Source organism: Panthera onca, chromosome C2 (assembly GCF_046562875.1).
Source record: "Panthera onca isolate mPanOnc1 chromosome C2, mPanOnc1 haplotype 2, whole genome shotgun sequence".
NCBI classification, from domain to species: domain Eukaryota; kingdom Metazoa; phylum Chordata; class Mammalia; order Carnivora; family Felidae; genus Panthera; species Panthera onca.
The window spans coordinates 55954923-55978747 of record NC_138347.1 but is presented as its reverse complement, the minus strand read 5'-3'; the positions used below and the strand labels follow the sequence as shown (position 1 = coordinate 55978747).

At 40.6% G+C, this 23825-nt stretch overlaps 1 protein-coding gene across 1 annotated transcript in view; it reads left to right on the top strand.

Annotated features, from left to right (window-relative positions):
- The first annotated feature begins 8619 nt into the window (after nt 1–8619).
- MORC1 (MORC family CW-type zinc finger 1) overlaps nt 8620–23825 on the top strand; it is a 162162-nt gene continuing 146956 nt past the window's right edge. Inside the window, exons 1-4 of the mRNA XM_060640085.3 lie at nt 8620–8733; nt 12630–12683; nt 15543–15577; nt 22167–22235. Coding sequence (XP_060496068.1) covers nt 8669–8733; nt 12630–12683; nt 15543–15577; nt 22167–22235 — 223 coding nt within the window. The 5' untranslated portion in view covers nt 8620–8668. The remainder of the gene's footprint in view (nt 8734–12629; nt 12684–15542; nt 15578–22166; nt 22236–23825) is intronic.

Genomic DNA, 23825 nt, shown 5'->3' with positions numbered 1-23825 from the left:
TGGAATTTGGAAGCCTGAATGATGTGGATTCTCAATCCCCATATGCACATTTTACATCAAAGCCTGTTGGCATTTTTTGTTGATTAGTTGTTTTCCAACAGCATTATACATTATCACTCACCAGACCCAGGAGGATACTCCATCATTTACCACACCACCAGGATAAGGTCTAAGAGCAAGCCGTCTACTCTGGACACTGTTCAGTCCCCATCCAAGGTAGAAACATATAGCAAATGCCTCTGAGCCAGAAGAGTGGGATAACATCAGTGTTTCAACATGGAACCTTGCAAGTAGTTTCTTCTCCCTTCAGCTCACAGTAATTTTCCACCACACCCTATTATTTCTTCCAGCAGGATTCATGAAATGAAAGTCTTTATGCCTCGTTGAAGAAATTTCAGGCTACGAATAAAAAGAAGGTGGAGCGTTGAGCCGATGGTGGAAGATCCCTGACATCACATCACAGGCTCATTTCTTTTACATGTTGGATTTTTTATTCCTTTATTGTTATATTGCATTTATGGTGCAATGAAGATAATTCACACTCAGCAATAAAATGAAACCAAAAACTATTTTAAAACTGTTGTGTGGCTTTGGTTATAGACAAAACCGTGCCTGCTCTAAAAAAATTTTTTTACAAGATTCTTGGAGCTTACCTCAAATAATAGACTTGTGGCAATTTGATATAGGAGGGGTATGGTAATAGTAAAAAAAAAAAAAAAAGAATATATATATATATGGGGAACCTGGGTGGTTCAGTGTGTTGAGTGTCCAACTTTGGCTCAGATCATGATCTCATCGTTGGTGAGTTTGAGCCCCACATGGGGCTTGCTGATGTCAGCCTGTCAGCACAGAGCCCTCTTCAAATCCTCTGTTCCCCTCCTTCTGCTCCTCCCCTGCTTGCGTTCTCACAATATCTATATATATCTATATCTATATCTATATATCTATATATCTATATATACATATATATATAGATATATAGATATATATATATATATCTCCCAATATATATACATATATATGTAGTCAGCAAATTTTACATTAGAAACAAAAGTTTATTTGAGTGTCTAAAACATATCAGGCATCCTCTGGATGTTGTTGTGTTATGATATAAAGGAAAGACAATGCAATTATGTGCAAGAAAGATCCCTAGACTGAAAATTGAAAATTGTCAGAGAATATCTAGGACAATCTGTTCCATTTCAAAGGTCTGCAGTTTGAGTTAGCTAAGTAATTTTAAGAGGTTGTTTTTTTTCCGCCAGAGGAGGAAAAATGTGCTTACCTCTTTCTTTGAATTGCCAGTTATTCATTGCACGTCTGTAAGTACTATGAGCAAAGGTCAAGGTACGAGCCTTCCTTACATGTGTGAGGTTTTTTCCACCTTTGAACTTTTAAAAAGGCTTTTATTACGGAGTGCCCCAAAGATCAAAGTGTCTTGTTTCATTACTTTGCATTCTAATAACATGCTAAACTGGGCTATTTGCAATGGTTTTTAAAGGGGTTTTGTTGAAAGAAAATGGAACCAGCATGAGAGGAATCTGGATGCATTATCTTCCTTTCATTTTCTATGAATGAATCGCAGAAAATACAAATACAGAAAATGCTGTCTGGTCTTCTCAGGTCAAGGCTGGTGTATAATAATTTTCGGCAGCCTATTGAGTGGATATATAGCCTCAAATCAGAAATTAGATATTAGTATCTAAATGGAATTTTTGTACAGAAAGTTTTCTTTGCAGATTTTTGTTTTCTGGTCAGTCTTGACAATATTAACTTATATCCACAAAATGTACACTTCCCATTACGGTTACCTATGTGTGTATCTTTCTTTCCTGATACCTCTAACTGGCTTCTTCTGTTCCCATGGGTTCCTCAGCCTCTGATTTCAGAGGCATGCAATACTCAATAAGTTCACTAATATTTTCCATAACACAAAACTATATTTTATTGGAAAATGACAACCTGTTGGTAGCTAACTCCACCGAAGACAGAAAAACCGTGTGTGTGTGTGTGTGTGTGTGTGTGTGTGTGTGTGTTTATTTTTTTTAGGGAAACCACATATTTATTTAAAGCATATTAACAGTTCTCTGCTAGGATATGCTAAATCTTTTTATTTTATTTTATTATAAGTTTTTTTTAATGTTTATTTATTTTTGAGAGAGAGAGACAGAGAGAGACAGAGAGCAAGCAGGGGAGGGGCAGAGAGAGAGAGAAGGTGAGAGAGGATCCTAAGCAGGTTCTGTGCTGTCAGCCTGATGACCATGAGATCATGACCTGAGCTAAAATCATGAGTTGGAGGCTTAACCCACTGAGCCACTAAGGGCCCCTAATTCTACAGCTTAATGTGACAACAATGAACTCACTGTCTTCTGCCTTCCAGACTGGTCATTTTTTGTGACTTGCCCATACTATTAATGGCAATGTCATTTCTCCAGGACTTCAAGCTTACACACATGGAGCAACTTTTGCTCTCTCTTTCTTTTCTACCTCCCTCAGACCCTTGAAGAACTAAATGAAGCCACCCACACTTGTATTTCCCCCCTGCTTTTACTATTACCTGTTGATTCCATTTAGAAATACCTACACCAAGTTTTCCTAATCAAGACTTTTTATGTGCACCTCTTTCTCTCCATTGGCACCACTCCAGTCCTCATCTCCATTGTCTCCTCTCCACTTTACTGCAAGTCTTCTGAAGATGACCTTTCCTGCCAAATAAGCCAGCAGATGATCCAGTGTATCTCTTTCCCCTTAGCAGCAAGACTCCCCTGCTCAAGAATCTATTCCTCACTTTCTATTGCAATGCTATTCCAACTGCACTCCCTGCTTCTGGTCTTGAGCCCCCCTAGTCTAGTATTCACATGCATCCAGAGTGATCTTTACGAAGCATGAATTTATTCATGGGATTCCATTCAAGACCTAACCCTGGCTTCCCACTCCTTATGGGATACATTCCAAATTCTTCAGCATAGCATTCAGGGATTTGCCTGCCTCAACTTGCACCCCCACCCCTCTGCCCCACTTTGCTTGCCACACTCTAGACACGATGAGCTACTTACTGAATGTCCACGCAGGTTCAACTCAGCACTCCACCTAGAATGTCAGTCCTGACTCTGTCCACCTGGCACATGTAGCCTCATCTTTCAAGTGCCATCGCTTCTTTGGGATCTTTCCTAACCCACCTCTCCGGAGCCTGACTTCTCTCAAAGCACTGTGGCACCTTAATGCACTGATTGGTGCTTTAAAGTCCATTAAGGTGGTAGAAACTGTATATTGTCTGTAGTCGTCTCCATGTGCCTTCTCTCCTCACTCTCTAGTTAGAGACGTTGGAAAACTAGACACCACACTGAGACACCTTAGCAGCCCAGGCTCTGGGTATGAAAAACGTTGCTTTCCTTTGCTTTGCTGCTACCGTGCAGGCCATGGGGTGTGAGTGCACAGAGGCGGTGGCCAACTCAGCATTCCTGCACATGGAAGCCGTCCTTGTGGTGATTGGGGGCAGTTGTGGCAGCAGTGCTGTCATCAGACTGATGCCCTCTTCTCCGCAGCTTCAGGGTGGGAGCCAGAATTCAATTGTCGGTGGCAGGCCCCTGATTTTGGCCCTTCTGTCTCTTCCAGAGGTTTTATACCTACTAATTTTCCCATGTTATATTCCTCTGGGTCTGACATACCTGGAATGGTTTCTGTTTCCTGCATTGAAACCTGATACTGTTGGCCTGTATTAAACTGTAACCCCTCGAAGGCAGAATATGCTTACATTCTTGGAACCCACTGCAGAGCTGGCTCTCACCAAACAGATGTCTGATGCACTGGATGAGCTAATAATGGCCCAAAATCATGTGTCACACCAAACATTTAAACCTCAGCTGACACTCTTCTTTGGTGCTCTCCTTCCTTATCTGGCCAACCTTGTCGCCTCCTGAACTGTAGCCTGATGATTTCACTTATTATATTCTGCACACCTACGTATATCTTGCCCCTTTCCCGTCTCTGTGTTCTGATGGCTGTGTCTGTCTGGAGTGTCTTCCTTCCTATCAGCTCACATTTACCATCCCCGGCAGGAAAAGACTTATAAATCATAGCGCATAATGAACAATTCTCTGCTGATGCTCAATGATGGAAAGAAAGTATGTTTCTGGGGCTTTCTGGTATTATTTTTTGTCTCTATTGGTTAGGAACAGTTTTGGCTACTAAGTAAAAGGAAAACCAATTACAATTACTTAAATTAATAAAGATTGATGTTAAGTTTCGTTTCACCAGGAAATCTGAAGATGAATGACTGCTCGCTTTGGGACAGCTTTATGTATTCTCTTGACTTTTCCCTCAGGGATGCAAATGACACCCCATATCCAGGCATTGTGCTTGTATTTAAGACAGAGATGAGGAAGACAGGAAATGGAGACAGCCCTGCCTCTCCCTTTTATCAGGAGAGCAAAAGCCTTCCTAGAGCCACTAAGCCGACTTCTGCTTCTGTCTCAGTTATGAGGACTTGGTCAAATGGCCACCCCTTGCTACAGAAGAGTCTGGGAAAGCAAGTTTTCAGTTTTAAAAGTGGAAAGAAGTGGGGCGCCTGGGTGGCCGGCCAGTCGGTTAAACGTCCGACTTCAGCTCAAGTCACGATTGCATGGGTTGTGAGTTCGAGCTTGGCATCGGGCTGTGTGCTGACAGCTCAGACCCTGGAGCCTGCTTCGGATTCCATGTCTCCCTTTCTCTGACCCTCCCCCGCTCATGCTCTGTCTCTCTCTGTCTCTCAAAAATGAATAAACGTTAACAATAATTTTAAAATAAGGTGGAAAGAGGAAAGTTGGGGAAATGGCTAATGAGTTAGCCAACCCAAGATGACTACTATATTTTCTAACTCATATGTAACCATCATTATTTTGGGGGCAGGTTGTTGGTCTCATACCTTCAACAGTTTCCAGAGATGCTTACCACAGTGTCGCACACATGGAGTATAAAGACTGTCAGTTATATGGGTAACTGAAAATCAATGTAATGAAAACCCTACCATTGTCTAACATGGAGTTGACTGAGATGAAAATATACCAGCCAGGTTCAGAATTGCACAAAAGCAAGGAAATAAGTAAGTAGGGTGTGAATTCCTTTCAGAGATATTTCACTATTATCCATAGAGGGTCACTGGCATCTTTCAACATTATTACCTCAATAGTATTTGCCTTCTGTATTTATTATAATATGTCAATGTCACTTCTTAATTATAATTCTTAGGAAATTGCATACCATTGTGCATGGTTGGTAGGTATAAGCATCTTATTTTTATGTTTATAAATTGTCACATTTGTGAAGAGTAATAAGATGTTGATTAATACAAAGTTATTTAAATGAAAGGGGGAGAGTGTAGTTTGAAAGATTTGAGCCGTTGTTTGTGACTAGCAAATGAATGTTGTAATGCTGAAATGTCTACTTAGGAAGAGCTGAAGAGTCTCTTATCCCAAATTGACTCTTCTTACTTCTTAAATGAATTTTTTTTTAAGTTGTTTGTTTGTTTGTTTGTTGTTTTTTTTTTTGAGAGAAAGGGAGAGAGAGAGAGAGAGAGAACGCGCGTAAGGGAGAGGCAGAGAGAGGGAGAGAAAATTTCCAGCAGGCTCCACACTGTCAGTGCAGAGCCCGATGTGGGGTTTGAACTCATGAACTCTGAGATTATGACCTGAGCCAAAACCAAGAGTCAGATGCTCAACCAACTGAGCAACCCAGGAGCCCCATTAAAAAAAAATTTTTTTTAATCTTTATTTTTGAGAGAGAGGGAGACAGAGCATGAGCACGGGAGGAACAGAAGGAGACACAGAATCCGAAGCAGGATCCAGGCTGTGAGCTGTCAGTACAGAGCCTGACGCGGGGCTCGAACCCACAAACTGTGAGTGGGTTCACAGTGAGCCACAAACGGCTCATGACCTGAGCCGAAGTCGGACGCTTAACCACTGAGCCACCCAGGTGCCCCACCCCATTTTTTAAAAAAATGTATTTTGACTCTCCTTAAAATCAGGATCAATCATAAGATGAGTAGATGATGTTCTCATTTTTAAATGTCCCCTCCCTATTATTTCTCCAGTGTTTTTGTATCATAAACTACAGTAATGTTAAAATGAATCTTGAGGCAGGGTCCAGGGAGGTGGCTAAGACAAAGAATCCTGAAAGTATACTTTGAAAAGGAACAAGATTTACCTTTCAGACCAGAGCGTGGCTAAGTGGGGTTGACATGGGGAAGGGGAAAGACTTTTGGGGGTTGTGTGCGATGACTCTCAGGCCTCTGTTTTAGTGTAGCTAATGGAGCCTCCTGAGCACCTGTTATCCAGGCCAACCAGTACCATCTGGTGCTTTGAGGCTGGCCACTTAATGCAGGAGGGCTCCGCTCAGATTATTAGAAGACCTGCTTCTATGATAATCACGCTCTTCCCCCCTGTAGAAATTAGATATTACAGCGTTTACTAATTACAGGCGAGTGGCCCTGGTGCCCTCCCAATGGTAGATTGCTTTGAGATGGCAGCCGGAAATTGAGGTAGTAAAATAAATCCAGAAGAGGCTTGTCAAGCTTTTCTTGCCCATAAAATCAAAATAAATATCATATTTCTGAAGTTCTATGGAAGGAAAAATTGGAAAGATAGCTCAAGTTGCTTAGTAAAGAGAATTTTGCGATCAAAACACCACCACATCAGCCACTGTTAAAACAAAAATGCAATCAGGAAAATTACTTGAAATGTTTATGTTTACTTCCAGTTTTCAAATTAAAGTAGAGCATCATGTTCCTTTGGGTTGTCATTCAACTTCTCTCTTCCTCTCCTGAGTCCTATAAATGTAGTAGCGGATAAACTACTTTTTTTTTTAGAAGTAAAATGACTATCTCAAAACTGACAATTTTTTTTTTCTGAGAGCCTCATTGCTTGCATGATGCCCAGAAATCACAACCACATCTAGTTCAAGTTTTTTATTCAGTAGACACTCATTTTTAATTTAAATTTTTTTTTTAAGTTTATTTGTTTATTTTGAGAGAGACAGAGACAATGTGAGTTGGGGAGGGGCAGAGAGAGAGAGAGAATCCCAAGCTGGCCCCACACTGTCAGTGCAGAGCCTGATGCAGGGCTCTCACCCATGATCTGTGAGATCATGACCTGAGCTGAAACCCAGAGTTGGACACTCAACTGACTGAGCCACCCAAGCACCCCTCATTTTTTATTAAACAATTTTTTAATGTTTTTATTTTTATTTTTGAGAGACAGAGCATGAGCAAGAGGGAAGGGGCAGAGAGAGAGGGAGAACACAATCCGAAGCAGCCTCCAGGCCCCAAGCTGTCAGCACAGACCCTGACATGGGGTTTGAACCCCCAAAACACGAGATGATGACCTGAGCCGAAGTTGGATGTGTAACTGACTGAGCCACCCAGGTGCCCTTTGGTGTCCTCATTTTTTTTTAATGTTTATTTATTTTTGAGAGAGAGAGACAGAGCATGAACAGGGGAGGGGCAGAGAGAGAGGGAGACACAGAATACCAAGCAGGCTCCAGGCTCTGAGCTGTTAGCTCAGAGCCCAATGCGGGGCTTGAACTCACAAACTGTGAGATCATGACCTGAGCTGAAGTCAGATTCTTAACAGACTGAGCCTGGGTGACCTCATTTCTGATTTTAAAACTATCATGTAAAATCTTTGCTGAGTGTTATTGAACTACCTTAGTCTGTAAGCCCTATAGCCCTAGGTTGAATGAGTTTGAACACATTTTAGAGGTAACTAGGTCAACTAATTTCTCATCACCACCAGGACCTTTCCATACAGCCTCTTGGACAACTCCTGTTTCACCTTACGTTTTAGTGACTTGGCATTCAGTGCTTTGTGAGCGACAGCAGTTGCAAAGCTGGTGTTCACGGTCCTTCCTTACATTTACCCTCAACCTCCCTTTCCCCTGAACCTGTACCTGCCCAGTTCTGTCTTTTGGAACAGAACAGAATGTGTATTTCTTGAGCTGGGCCAGCACAGCACATAGTTGACTGTCGGCTGGCAGGTGAAAAAGTTTCTCCTGGAACGCAAGCCTAACATTACAGTGAAGTCCAAATTCTGTTCTGACTGCCTTTAGTTCCTCCTTCCTTTTTTCTTTCTGGCTGATCTCTTTTCTTCTTTCTTCTCTTCAATCGGAGAAAACATTATCAACCCAAGAAACACAGGAAGTCAGTGCTGGGCTTAGAACACAAAATGCCTTCATCTCTGGTGCTGCAGGTGAAGGAAAACTACCTACTTTCCTTTCCTGTACTCCCGACCTCCTGACCCAGATTCTTCATGTTCTGTGTGTGTGTGTGTGTGTGTGCATGCAATCATTTCTGATCAAATTCTGATCCGAACCTTGGGCTCCATTTACCATATGGGGAATGATAGGAACAACTGTGCAGGAAGGTTAAATAAATCTCAGCGTGGAAAGAGGAGCCTAGCAAAGATGCCTCAGGCTTGAAGTGTGGATCCAAGACCAGGAACAAAGACTTTTCTTGCCTGACAGCGCAGGGTGAGCTTCGCCCTCCGACCAGCAGGGGGAGCGCGTGCTTGCAGAACTGGTGCTTGTCCGTGGCCTTGAGCGTGGGCGTTGGCGTGGACGAAGGCGTGGAGAAGGGCTTGAGCCAACAGCTGAGGGTTGGGGGTCCCTGTCTCCAAGGGCCGCGCGGGACGCGTTGGAGGACATGGGCGACAAGTATGCTACTCTCCAGCGGGCCCAGCTGCATCTGGATTTCATCCACGCCAACTCGTGAGTGCGCAGTGGAGCCTGAAAAAGGGAGGGTCTCCATATAGTGAAGAAGAATTTGGTCCTTCTAGCGAAATACCCAATTTGGAAAAAAAAAAAAAATGAACTTGGGTATCTGCTTTATGGAGATATTTATTTAAACTTGTTTGCATAAAAAATAAAAAGGTGGTAATGGTACATATTCTGAGCTAGACTAAAACTTTTTTTAATTTTTAAATTATTTTTTTATTTTGAGAGACAGCGAGTGCGTGCATGCACAGGGGAGGGGCAGAAAGAGAAAGAATACCAAGCAAGCTCCGTGCTGTCAGCACAGAGACCTGAGGCTGTATCTCACCAACTGTGAGATCATGACCTGAGTAGAAATCAGGAGTCCGGGACTTAACCCACTGAGCCACCCAGGACCCCCTAGATTATAAATCTTTCTGTTGTTCTAAAATTAACACCAAGTGGTAAGAAGGCCCAGCATTTAACCAAGTATTTAATTGTGGGTTAGCAGAACTACAATCCTACCAACCTGGCCTATCTCTTGTGAATTCTCTGCCCAGCACACTGACATTTTAAAGATTAAAGTTGCTCTCCAGAGAGGAATTTGTATTTATTGATTCCAGCCTCTGTGGCCTGAGTCCTTCCAAAAATGTAACCTCTCCCAGGATGGAATCTTCACATTCTAGTTATTGCTTAGAGCACCCTGCATCTCTGTCGGGCCCAGATGCCTTTCTGGTACTCATCGGGTGTTATTTCACATACTCAGATTGCAGAGGCAGGTGACAGAGGTTTTCTGTTCCATCCATCATTTCTAACCCAGCACAGCGTAGCAGTGACTGCTGTGTGATTCATAGTGGTAGGTCAGTTTTGGGGAATCTTATAGTAATTTTGGATTTACTAAAAGTACCATCTGATGCAAGTGATGTACCAGGTTTGAAACCACAGAAATGGAAGTGTAAAGAATGCCAGGCAAGGATAGCCTAGCTGCTTGGGACAAACATGTAATTTTTACAAAAAAAAAAAAAAAAAAAAAAGTAAAACAGGAAAATTTTCGGCAGGTGTTTAGTTTTGTGTGTGTGTGTGTGTGTGTGTGTGTGTGTGTGTGTGTGTGTGTGTGTGTTTAAATCTCCCTGGAGAAGAATTGCAAATTGGAAAGGATGGAACACCTAGTTAAAAGTTAACTGAAGCAGAAGACGAATGACAAAATAGCAATTTTTAGTTTAAGAAAAATGCTGGAAGGACTGTGAATTTTATCTTGAGAAATTTCCTCAGCTTCAGTTTTTTGTGTAGTTACCCCAGCTGTTCCCCAGCCCCCTCCTCCCACAGTGGTTTCCCCTGGCCTGTATCCCATTATCAGCTGGTGGTCAGATAACTTAATAACCAAAGTGACAGCAGCAGGAAGCAACAATAACAAAATTAGATACAAATTGGCATCTCCTCAGCTTCTCCAGGTAGATTTTCCTTTGAGAATTCTCTCAGTAAAAACAGGATTGATTTTTTAAAAATTCTCTTTTGCTTCTCTCCCGTGGCCCATTCAACTTGAAGTCCTCTTCTCACTATCACTAATTATGTCTCAGATTCATTCCTTCCTCTGGACTGCCATTCCTTTAGTTCCAAACAGCCACCATCTCCCCTGTGAGTTACTCCACATGGCCTCTAAATTGGGTTCTATGCTTCCTGTTCTTGCTCCCTGATGGTCCATTTACCTGAGAGCTCCCAGAGTGAGATTTTTTTTTTTAAAGTTTATTTATTTATTTTAGAGAGAGAGAATCCCAAGCAGGCTCCATGCTCAGTGGGGAACCCGACATGGGGCTCAAACCCATGAACTGTGATATCATGACCTGAGCTGAAACCCAGAGTCAGATGCTTAACCAACTGAGCCACCCAGGCACCCCCACCCCCCAAGAGTGATATTTTTAAAAAGTAAACCAGCTATGTCATGTCACTCTTCTTAAAACATGACAGTGGTTTCCAGTTACATGTAGGCTAAGTACAAGCTCCTGACCATGGAGTAGGTAGCACGGCGTGACCCCACTGTCTTGTGTCTCAGCATGATCTCCCTTTTTTACCATAGCCAGAGCATACTGGCCTTGGCTCCTTTCTGCTTCAGTGTCTTTTTGCAACTGCTTCTCTTGCTGGAGTGTTTCCACTCTGTCTCTGCAAGGGACTGGGTTCTCCTCATCCTTTAGGGCTCAATTTAAATGTCTTCTACAAAGAGAGGCTCTCCTTGATCACCATGTCCTCTTCCCCATCACCCTTCCTTTATAACATCCAACCAAGATTTGCCATATCATCTTTGTGTGTTTGTTTACTTGTGTATTTTCTATATCCTCCCACTAGTTTGAGCCCCATGAGGGTGAAGACCATGTCTGTCCACATTGACATATGGCAGGCAGTCTGTAAAAATCTCTTCAGTGAAATAGTCCAGAAACTTCTATGGAATTTCTTTGTCAGAATGACTGCAGTTACTTTCCTGAAGTATTATTTATATGTTGCATTTTTGTGTATTGAACCCTGTGTTTTAAATTCACTAGAAAGGTTTGCGGTTCCAAATGCTGCTTTTGGAAAGCATGTAACCTATACTTCTCATTTGCTCTGTTTTAGATTTTTATACACTGAATTTCTTTTGAGTGAAGGACATCTTTTTGCAGCAATAGTATTTAGTAGGTTTGTTTTTTTTTTTGATTATAAACTTGAAAGCTGACTCAAGTCAAGAGACCCCATATCAGCATGTATTTAAAGTTTAAAATTTCCAAAAAAGGGATATGTGCATGTGTGGGTATGTGTATTTTAAGTTTATTTATTTATTTTGAGAGGGAGAGAGAGGGAAGGGCAGCGAGAAGAGAGAGAGAATCCTAAGCAGTCCTCGCACTGTCAGCACAGAGCCTGACTTGGGGCTTGAACTCATGAACCTAAGGTTATGACCTGAGCTGAAGTCAAGAGTAGGATGCTTAACTGACTGAGCCACCCAGGCACCCCTATAGATATATTTTAAAATAAATTTTCAGCTAATGTCTTATGGCCTGAGGTATTTGGAATCGCTGAGACACTGCAGATGATCTTTCTTCCTGTACAAATGAGCAGATGTGTTTTGATAAATGGGTCTCTCTTGTTTCTGCTACCTGTTTACTAAACATAAAAAGAAAATTGCAGACTGGATCTTCCCTTAATGCTGTGATAAAGTTTCTGATTGAAATATCCACATCAGGAAATGAAAAGCAAGTGTGGGACCCTGAAGGCAGCCTGATTTCACCCACAGATGAACATTCAGCCTTCAAAGCATAAATAGAGACACCTGTCTAATGTGTTTTGTTACCCAGGACTTGGCAGGAGGGGATATAGCAGAGTGACCACAGGTAATTCAGAGGAGAAAAGGGCCTACTGAAAAAATATACATAGATTATATATATCTATCTATTTATGTGTTTATCTATCTATCAACTAATGGGGCAAACAGGGGTCCCCTGCCAGCCTCTGTACATGCTGATGGAGTCTTAAGGCCTTTCAGTGTGCCAGGATTTTGATCAAAATTTTTCAGAAATAATTTTATCTTAAATAATACAATTTTAATGAGAAGTTCTCAAAAAACAAACAAACAAACAAACCACACTTGAATATTGTTTATAAAGCAATTTCAAAACATGTAAATTTGCCATAAGTACAGAAAGCTGCTTGAAGTCTTTGTTTTATTAGGAACAGATGGGCTACCTTAGCAATTGTGTTCTTAGGCTCGGCTTTGTAATGGACCACATCTACTTCAGAATCTTGACCATGCTAAGAAAGTTGTTTCTGAAATAACTCCTTAATAGATTATCTGTCCTGAACTGGAGGACATTTGTCTGCAAGTACCTCGAAGCTTTTAACACTGATTACAGAGTTGGTTTAACTTTTGGTTTTCCCTCTTTCTTCTTCAGCACCACGCACAGCTTCCTTTTTGGAGCACTGGCTGAATTGCTGGACAATGCAAGGTAAGGCTCGTCCGTGAACTACCCCTATGTAGTAGGAGGTTATTGGCAAGGAACAATTGACTTCAGACCCAAGGGAGTGAGAGAAATGTGATCAATAAGGCAGTTCTCAGAGCAGCGTCTATAAACTGGCAGCCCTCTTAGCAAGTCTAGCCTGTCTTGTGTTTGTTTGCCTCATAGTGGGAGTTTGCACAGTAGTTCTGAGGAAAAGGAGGAAAAGAAGGGATTGTTTGTAGAGTTTAAGAAACAGGAGGTGCCACATAAAAAATCTGGATCCCTTGCCTATCCCCCCCCCCCCTTTTTTAAGTAGCAGCCTTGAGGTTGCTCAGGGGTCTAAGGGGCTTGGCATGTGCTCTCTTGGGACCAGCCTGTGCCTTCATCATTGCCATTCTCAGTGGTCCCCATGGCCAACCTGAAGTCCTTCTGCAGCAGACACTTGACTTTGCCAGGGCTGCTCAGATGCTAGAAATTAATATCAAATGAAGCTGTTTAATGGACTTAGTCAAGATGTTTAGTTTTCTCATGAAGAGGGTCTTTATAAAGTCCCTGTGTTATTCTAAGAAATTATTCTATATCATTTAAGAGTTTGGTGGTTTCCTGTGATTGTCAAAATGAAAACTAGAGGATATCAAAACAGTGTTGTGGACAGCAAGAAAAAATGTGAAGAGATGGTTTGGGGCCTCTTCCTTTTTTTTTTTTTTCCCCCAGCAGTAAAAAATGGATCAAATATGTATTAATGCAGATACACAGGGGCACCTGGGTGGCTCAGTCGGTTAGGCACCTGACTTCAGCTCAGGTCATGGTCTCGCGGTTTGTGGGTTCGAGCCCCGCGTCAGGTTCTGTGCTGACAGCTCAGAGCCTGGAGCCTGCTTCACATTCTGGGTCTCCCTCTCTCTCTCTCTGACCCTCCCCTGCTCACACTCTGTGTCTCTCTCCTTCAACTATAAATAAACATTAAAAAAAAAAATGCAGATACACATGTACATATATGTTGAGACCTATGTGTATGCTTTGACATGAATAATTCTTTTTTGCTTGTTTAACTTTTAAATTTTATTTAAATCTAAGTTAGATACCATTTCTTCCTGATACAACAGCTGATCAGAGAGAAGGTACCTGGGCTAAAGTACAAAGCTTATTATGAAATATCTTAATATGCTGTAGAGGTAAATGATTTTTCTATACCTTACCCCATGGCATTTCGCTGTGAAGAAACTGTTTCTTGGGGCGCCTGGGTGGCTCAGTTGGTGAGCATCTGACTCTTGATTTTGGCTCACGTCACGATCCCAGGTTTGTGGGATCCAGCCCCACATAGGGCAGAGCCCTACTTTCTGCTGTGAGCGTGGAGCCTACTTGAGACCCTCTCTCCCTCTGCCCTTCCTCACCCTTTCAAGTTAAAAAAAAAAATGAAAAAAAAAAAGTGTTTCTTTGAAAACTTCCATTTCAGTGCAGTGGCCTTTATGGAGGACCTATTGTGTATATGGTATTTTGTATAATGTACAGTTATGGAATGGAGATAATAATACTTTTGTGTCATGTGGCTGTGGTAAGGATTAGGTGAGAAGGCTTAAAAGTGCTTCATTCAGTGCTTATTTGACACACAGAAATGCTCAAGGAATGGCAGTGATAGTTCCAGAATTTCTATAAAGGAGGAGCTTAAAAGCAGCAATTGGCTAGAGGAAGGAGCTAAGGGCCCAACTTTGAAGGCTTTGAACAAGTCAGCCTAGCAATTCAGATGTATTTGGCATAGTTTTGGGTTGGGACTGATGGAAGTGTTGGGAGAGACTCAGATTTTCCGATTAGAATCCCAGTGGCTGTTATTATTCTGAGCTTCCCTTCCCTCAACACATCCGCTGCTGCATCAGCTAAGGCCACTTTCCTCATTGTCTTTCTCCTTTCTCTCACACCCCTCACAGTAAAACCAGGATCTTTTGGCTCTTGCTCTTTTTCTTTTACAATTTACACTTAAAAAATAATTTAAAAAAATACACAAATAATATCTGTGAGTTGTAGAAAACTGGAAAAACAAGAAAAAAAAAAAGGGAGTCGTCAGTAATCTTGTCGCATGGTGGGGCAGGGGGCGTCAGCATCCTTCTTCAGATCGTAAATATTTTCCCCTTTGCAGGCCATATGTTCTCTGTTGAAACTACTCAACTCTGCCATTGTGGTGTGAAGGCAGCTATAAGCAATATATAAATGAATGGGCATGATAGTGTTCCAATAAAACTTTATTTATAAAAACAGTTGGTGGGCCACATTTGGCTGTTGGACCATAATTTGCCAACCTCGGATCTAGAGAAAACCACTGTTTTGGTTTTTTCCTTACAAATATGGATGTGTTTATCATATATGTTCTTTAAAAACATGTGATCATCAGCTCAGGTCTCGATCTCTGAGTTCAAACCCCGCATTGGGGTCCATACTGAGCATGAAGCCTACTTAAAAAAACAAAAACATATGATCATACAGTACATATTACTTAGTATTTTGCTTTTTTCTTTTCATTTTTTGGGCACTAAAATATATCATGAAAGTCTTTCTGCAATTTATAGATTATTTTCCAACTAATTTTTTAAAAATAATATCCATTTTTGTTGAGCTTTTTGTGTAGTTACACCACTAAATTCCATCTCTTCTTTTAAAATTTCTGAGTTTCAGGTTTTGTAATATTCTCAAATTATGAATGATCATAGGTCTTGGTATATAAAGGTAGAGCAAAACATTTTAGTAATTGTTTTGAAGCAATTTAAGTGGATTTCTCTATTGTTTGGTACCTGACAATAGGTTACACCTCACATGAGGTGTAATTTTTTTAAAACATAATTTCATATTGAGGCAATGATATTTTTATATTATTTCCAGAGATGCAGGGGCTGCAAGACTTGATGTGTTTTCAGGTAAGCATATTTGTTTTCTCCTCTCCCCCTTTTTTAATTCTAATGGAAAAGCGTGTAGTGATTTTGCTTTTATTTCATGAAATCAAAGCACATTTTATAGATTTTTAATGTAACTTAAGTGCTTTCTGAGTGCAGTGACCCAATGGGGGAGCCAGTTTGAGAGCAGTACGCTCTGTGAGTAGAACTGTTCACTTGTTAGGGGACCCATTTACAAAATTAGATCTTCCAGGGTTTTGTGAAAGCTTCAGAGTGATTTGGAGCCATCAGTTTGTCTGCTGCAAGAAAACAGTTTTATTTTAAAAAGCACATTAACTTAATGGCTATTCGTAATTAAGTATACCTCATTCTCGACTTACCACAGTTTTAAAATGTGTAAGTGAATGCAAAGTATGAATGTTTGAGGGCTGTGAAATTCAAACCAGGTGTGTTTTCGTCACTGACTTCATTTTTAGTCACCAAATGTTGATTGTCCTTGCTAGTTCATTTCATTAGAATACGATGCAAATGAGATCCTGTTCTGTATTTGATACTACCTAGATAAATGTCTGTAGTGTTAAAACTGGTCTCCAACCCCGATTCTGCCAGCTCTCCTATAAATGTTCGCTCTTGGTCACAGATGAGAGGATATGATCTGTGATGTCAATCTGTATCCATACTTAAAAAACAACTCAGGGTGCCTGGGTGGCTCAGTTGTTAAGCATCTGACTTTGGCTCAGGTCATGGTCTCATGGTTCGTGAGTTCAAGCCCCACATCGGGTGAGTGTATACAAGCCTGCTTCGGGTAAAGCCCTGCTTCTGGCGAGTCCCACTTCTCTAACTCTCTCACTGCCCCTGGGGGGATTCTCTCTGTCTCTCTCTGGCCCTTGCTCACTTGTGCCTTCTCTCTGAAACAAACAAAACAAAACAAAACAAAACACAACAAACAAAAAACCAGCTCAGTTCAATTCAGTTTTCTGAGTGTTTAAGATCCTGTGCTAGATGGGTGCTTCTGGTTCATGAAGGAGAGAGACACGGACACCTCGAGAGATCTGAGAAAACAGAATAAATGATTTTCTTCTTCCTTTTTACCCTCTAGGTTCTGAAACGTTTGAGAAAGAAAACAAGAGAGTTGGTATCTGTTATTGATAAATGCTAGGTTGGGGTATGGAGCTTAGTATGAGAAATCCAGCAGATTTGCTGATCAAACCCCAGAATCAGACACTTGACCAACCTGTGGAGTCAGGCTTCCCCTCAAAACTGGTCTGCCTGGGGCAAGCGGGACAGAGCTCATGCACTCTGCCAGCAGCTCACTCCCAAGAGGGAACAGGAGAGATCTGAACTGAGCCTCCCTAAGTGATTCTTCCTTAGATTACCAGTCAAGAGAGTGAGCTTGCTGCCCCAGGGAAGAAGTGAGTGGAGGGACAGAGAAGAGCCCCTTTACTAATATTAATGGCACTCCATTCCACATAGAAGGAAACACCACTAGTAGAGAAAAAGTGGTCTTCCCTTTCATATCCAATTATATTGTGTACCATAGAGTAAGTGTTTCTTGCCCAGGAGAGACTCAAAGTAGGGAGGGAATGCAGAGAAAATACCTCATATTTAAGAGCTAGGGCTAAAGTATGAATGTGGTTTTTTGTCAAGTAGTATAAAAAGAAAAGAATATTCTTGTCTGAGGAATTACTGTGAGAAAAAAAATGGAGGTGGATCAGTTTAGAAATTCATTCATCTATTCAGTAACAGTTTATTGAGTGTCTGTTATGGATGAATGAAATGAACAGTTATTCCAGGTGCTAAGGATAGAGCATTGCGCAAAATGTTTGATTAAATATGTGTTCTCAGGAACATGCCTTCTGATGGGGGAGGGATAGACACGAATGAACAAATAATATACCAGGCAATGAAAAGTGCTAAAAGGGGGGAAAAAAAGTGGGATTAGAGAACAGAGAGTGATAGACAGATTGTACTATTTTTCATGAGGCGAATAGGGATAGTTTCTCTAACCAGGTGCTATACCATCAAAGATCTGAATGAGGTGAGGGGCCAAGCTGTATAGGTACTTGGAGAAAAAGCAGTCAGGGAACAATGAGTAGGCTAGGTTGACTGAAGCTAATTGTTAAAACCAAATAGATGAGTACCTTCAATACCATGCTAAGGTTATTTTCTGTAGACAATGACCAATGAAAAATTTTGAACAATAACATTTGGCAGATTAGTCATGTGCTCTTTTCTCTTCAAAGAAAGCTACTTGAGCCATAGCATACAGGATGGTCTGTAGAAGTGTGAAAGGAGGGATAGCAGGGGTGTGGGGCTACACAAGGACCTACACAAGATTTCATGAGAATTTGAACAAGAGGAGAAGAGGACAAGATTTAAGCTGCATTTCATTCAGAGCACAGATATTACTGATGAAGGGTCGAAGGGTTGAGAAGAATTATCCAGAACCACAAAGTACAACAGATATAATTGGAATTCACACGTTATGTTCTTTTGGGTTTGTGGCAGGACACCAGTGGGGCACGACAGTTCTCATTTCTCCTACTGTCTCCAGCACTTGGCATTCTCTCTCTCTCTCTCTCTCTCTCTCTCTCTCTCTCTCTCTCACACACACACACACACACACACACAATCTTTGCCATTTGCATTGAAAATGGCACTTCTTTCTTTAGGTTGTATGTGTTTTGTGAAGAGCTGAACTTAGAATTTTTGGTTTTAAGTTATGTATTCATAAAAAAAGCATCTATTCATGTTTTAAAATTTTTTACTGCAGCAAGTTGCAATATGGTTATCAACTTACCAAACTTTATTTTTCTGACAAAAATAATAAACCAGGGTCAGGGCTTATGTAGCAATAGATAGAATTGATATGGGATAAAGAATTCATCTAAGCATTGGGCTAGGTTTCAGAGTATTTACTGAGGCTCCAAGTCACTTTCCAATCTTAAGTTTTCTTCAGGTAACTTGAGGGAGGGCTATAAAATTCAAACTAACATGTTTAGACATTGATATTTTATCTGTTCATGTGTATTGGTTCTAGTAAACTTGGCTTTGCATTCAATATGTGTGTGTGTATGCATATATATGTGTGTGTGTGTGTATATATATATACGTATATATGCATATATATATGTGTATATACGTATATATATACGTATATATATACACGTATATGCATATATACGTGTATATATATACGTATATATATATATATTTGTATTTGTATGTATATATATAGCGCTGACCAAGTGTCAGGCACTGGGTTAAGTGCTGAGTAAACACAGTGCCTGCTTTTAAGGAACTGGCATTCTAATGTGGGGTTCTGTGGAAAATATGGTGTATATCTTCACTTTTATGGGTGGAGGGCCCTTAACTTTCACCATATCTCTGAGGCAACTGTGTTCCAAAAAAAGCTACTAATCTGAAAGAGAACTAGATACATAAGCAGGTATTTGTCCTTTGAATGGTAGGAAGCACACATTACAAACTAAATGTTCTTTATGGGCACCTGATGATGTGGGAGAATTAGGAAGGTGTCCTAGAAGGAACCTTATGTGAACGAAAGACCTAAAGGGGAAATAGGCCTTGGCCTGGTGAATCAGAGACTGAAAGGGACAAAGAGGCAGTATGTGCAGGGGCTTGAATATGGAGAGAACATAGAACACTGATGGAGTTGCAAAAATGTTTGAGATGCTCAAGATTAGTTAAAGAGAATATTTGTGTGGAAGTGGAAGGCTGCGGTATGGGTGAGGGGAGGGAGTGACAAGAGATGAACTCGGAGAGTGTATTAGTCAGGGTTCTTCAGACAAACAGAACCGGTAGGAGATAGCTAAATAGACAGACACTGTAAACAGACAGACGGACAGATATGATCTGCCTCCCTTCCCCCCTCTAGATATGTATGTGTATTTATGTATAATTTTCTATATATCTGTATCTATCTACGTCTATACATATAGATAGTTCGCGGGGGGAGGGTGAGAGGGTGGGATTTTAAGGAATTGGCTCACATGATTGTGGGGGCTAGCACGTCTGAAACCTGTAGGGCAACTGGCAGGTTGGAAAGTCAGGTAGGGCTGATATTGCAGTCTCAAGTTCCAAATCTTCCAGGTAGGCCAGCAGCCTGGAGACTCAAGTGCAATTTCTATGTTGCAGTCTTGACACAGAAAATCGCTTCTTTGAGAAGCCTCTGTCTTTGCCTGAAGGCCTTCAGCTGATTGGATTAGGCTCACCCACACTGTGGAAGTTATTTGCTTTACTTGAAGTCAACAGATTGTAAACGTTAAGTCTATCCACAAATGTTTTCATAGCAACATCTAGACTAATGTTTGACCAAACAGCCGGGTACCAGGGCTTAACCAAGTTGACACATAAAATTAATTGTGAAATGCATGCTGGTCTGCACTCTGCTTTGAGCGGGAGCAAGGAATTAGGCAGCTGTTGCTGTAATCCAGAAGAGAGATGATGGTTTCCTGAGCTAAGGCAGTGTTGTGAGGATAGAGAAAGTGGTCAAACTTGAGAGCTTGAGAGATGTTGAGAAGAGGTGGAATTGAGAAGACATATGGAGATCCTGAGTTTTGACTCGGGCAGCTGAAGCCTAATGCAGAGTGATGACATTTATTGAACAGAAAACATCAGAAGGAGAAGTAAATCTGGCGGAGATTTTAGAGATGCATATTTTTTTTGTTTTGTTTGTTTTTTGTGGTTTGTTTTAGAGATGCATATTTAACAGATAATAGAAATTAATCTGGAATCCTTAGTTTTAAGGATTGGAAATAAATGAGGCCAAGCTTCAGGGTGGAATGTAGGGGAATACTAAATTTTGAGGCTATGATGGTCTGCAGCAGCTCATTGGGGTTTATAGAAAAAGTAAGCACTGCATATGTCTCTTGGGAATTTCGAGTCTTTCCCACCTATTCACCAGAGAATGCCCTTCTTTCTGCAAGCTCCTTACATGAGACCTTTATCCCAAGAGCTGCAAAATCTGTTGCATCTATGCAGAGCCTCTTGAGGCTTGGATCAGGGGGTTCCCAGTGCTGATAAACACTAGAATAATCAGGAGAATTTTTATTCCTGTGCCTCATCCAAGACCAGTTAATCCGGAGTATCTCTACATGATTAAAATGTTCAGCCACGTTGAGAACAGCTACATTGTGGAAAGAATTTAACAAGAGTGGGCTTCCCCTTGTTGAATTGTGGAGAATGTCATCCTCAGTCAGGAAGGGTTGAACAGAGCAAATACCTAAAGTGGAGGAGGAATGTTCTGATACAGAAGTTGAGGTCAGCACTCCCAATAGACCAGGCTGAGAGAGGAACTGGGAAAATGAGATGGGAGGGAAGATCCAGAGGGTTTATTGGAAGTGAATTAGCAGGAGTGGGGGAGAGATTAGAAGTGGGTATGTGAGCCTAAAATTATGAACCTGGAAAGCTTAGGTATGTGTTTTAGATAGTTATTTATGGATTACCTTGAACATTATTTAATTTTTAAAATGTAGATTGAGGGTGACCATTGAACACAAAGTTGACTTAACAGATGTGCTAAAACTGAATCATAGGTATAGAGTTAGCAAATCAGTGGGTGTCTGAGGTTGGGGTAGGTGTGATGGGCATGGAAGGGAGCAAGAAGGGAAGGACTACAGAGTGACCTGAGGAAATATTTGAGGTGATAGGTATATTCACTACCTTGATTGTGATGATGGTTTCATGGGTATGTACATATGCCAAAATACATCAATTTTACACTTTAAACATATGCATTTTTGTGTGTGTAAGCTATTTCTCAACAGAGTTATTAGAGAGAGACTTATATATATATCCTTATATATATATATATATATCTTTATATATATCCATATATATATATATCCTTATATATATATATCCATATATATATAACTTATATATACATATACATATATATATATCCAAATGTTGAAATTATTTTCAGAGCCAGATTATAAATTGAGCATTAAAATTAGTCTCATTAGTTTTAGTTACACCTTTATATTTTTTAAGGGAGATTATTTTGTTATCTTAATGATATCTCTTAATCATCAAAATTGATTCCAAATAATTTAGCTATTTTCAAAAATCAAATGCATTTTCAAGAGGCAAATATTTGCTGCCACTAAGAAGCACACACAAATGGTTCTTATGGGAATTAACTACTTAGAAGAGAGCCTGAGGAATTTAATAAAAATGGCCTAGATTGACTTTAGAATTAGTGCTTTGGTGGAAGGGCAAAAAGGTTGATCAATTTGATAGAAGGATCCTGGGGTCACATCACCATCTACTTTTATTCCCTCCCGCAGGGAGGAAATGTCTGAAGTTTAAAGGGCCAGATTCCAAAGCAGGGCACGCCATGCTGTATACATAATTTATTAATGTGTAGGTGTTTTATGTTAGTTTAAAGCCTTTTTGTTGCATGATTATTTTCCCCTGCAGTTTCTTGTGAAACTCTAGCCAAGACACCTTTCTGAGTGCCACTATTGTGCCATAACTCTGTCACCCAGTGGCTGCATTTGAGGAGGACAAACAATTATGTAAGCAGCATGACTTTCTTATGAACAAATTAAGGCCAATATTTATTAGTAATAACTGTTTTCTCTTACAGTGGATAATGAAAAACTGCAGGGTGGATTCATGTTGTGCTTCCTGGATGATGGATGTGGTATGAGCCCCGGTAAGTTAATTATCTAGATACCTAACTGGCTGTTAGAGGAAACCGTCTGAAAGCCCATAAAATAAATAAAAATAAATTGAGCTATCTATGCAAAAACAGGTATGGCGCTATTAGGAAAATAAATCTCAGACTTAACATATTGTTGAACTTTTTATTTTATTTATGTATTTATTTATCTAACAATTTTAATCTTTATTTTTGAGAGAGAGAGAGAGACAGAACACAAGCAGGGGTGGAACAGAAAGAGAGAGAGATACAGAATCTGAAGCAGGCTCCAGGCTCCGAGCTGTCAGCACAGAGCCCTATGCGGGGCTTGAACCCACGAACTGTGAGATCATGACTGAGCGGAAGTCAGATGCTTAACTGAATGAGCCACCCAGGCGCCCCTATTGTTGAACTTTTTAGATTTAATTATTCCAGCTGACAGAGTAAATTGTAATCAATGTAATCATCTAAACCAAAACAAAAAGTGAATGTGGATAAATATTGCAAGAAAAATAAAAAAGAGAAGATACCAATTACTTAGAAAAAAAAATTCTAGGAACAAATGGAAAAGAAAGGGTAACTGGATGGGTTCTGAGATTGCTTTAGCCTGCCCTTCAGGTAGTTCTTGCAAGAGTCCTGAGGCAGTTTCCAATGCCTTTAGGCTGTTTTTAATTTTCTGCTTAACCTTGAGGTGGAGGTTACCTCCCCTTGTTTTTCATAGTTTGTTTTTTGCCCGAAGTTCAAGGGTTTAATAGCTTCAGTCTGTTCTTATCATAATGAATACATTTATAATTCATTGCATGATTTTTTTCTTTTGTATCTTCAAGGCATTCAAAATGCAACACATAGTAGGTACACAATACCCATTTGCTGTGGAATTGATACCCTCTGATAAGGGCTTTGAGTCATTTGGGATAGCTTGTCTGGGATTTCTTGTTTAACACTTTTCCATGTCCCATAAGGCAGGGTTTTTGACCACTAGGTTAAAAAAAATAGGGAGTTCAAACACTATGGAACAGTTCTGGTCAGTTCTACACCAGAGGAGAGGATGTGCATCAGTGCTGCTAGTAGGAAACTGAGAATACAAAGTTATTTTCTTGGGGCATCTGGGTGGCTCAGTCGGTTAAGTGTCTGACTTTGGCTCAGGTCACTATCTTGTAGTCCGGGAGTTCGAGCCTCACATTGGGCTCTCAGAGCCTGGAGCCTGCTTTGGATTCTGCATCTCCCTCTCTCTCTGCTCCTTCCCTGCTCCCGCTCCATCTCTCCCTCTCAAACATAAATAAACATAAAAAAAAAAAAACAAAACGTTGTTTTCTTGTTAGTCTCTGAAGTTCTCCCTTGGCACGAATAGTCAAAGATTATTAGCAAGTTCAGAAAATGCTCAAATATCTCACTCAGTTCTTGTTCTGACTTTGGATAACTTTGATTTTTCCAGGTGATTTTGACTAAGAGTATTGTTGTTTCCTTAGTGTTTAAATAAGAGAAGGATTTTATGAGAAAATCATAATGAAAAAACAGTTTTGCTTTTCGCTTCTAGGCTGACTGTTAAGTTCATTTACCTGAGTTCTTAAATAACAATATATGATCTAGTCTAAGAGTTGCAGG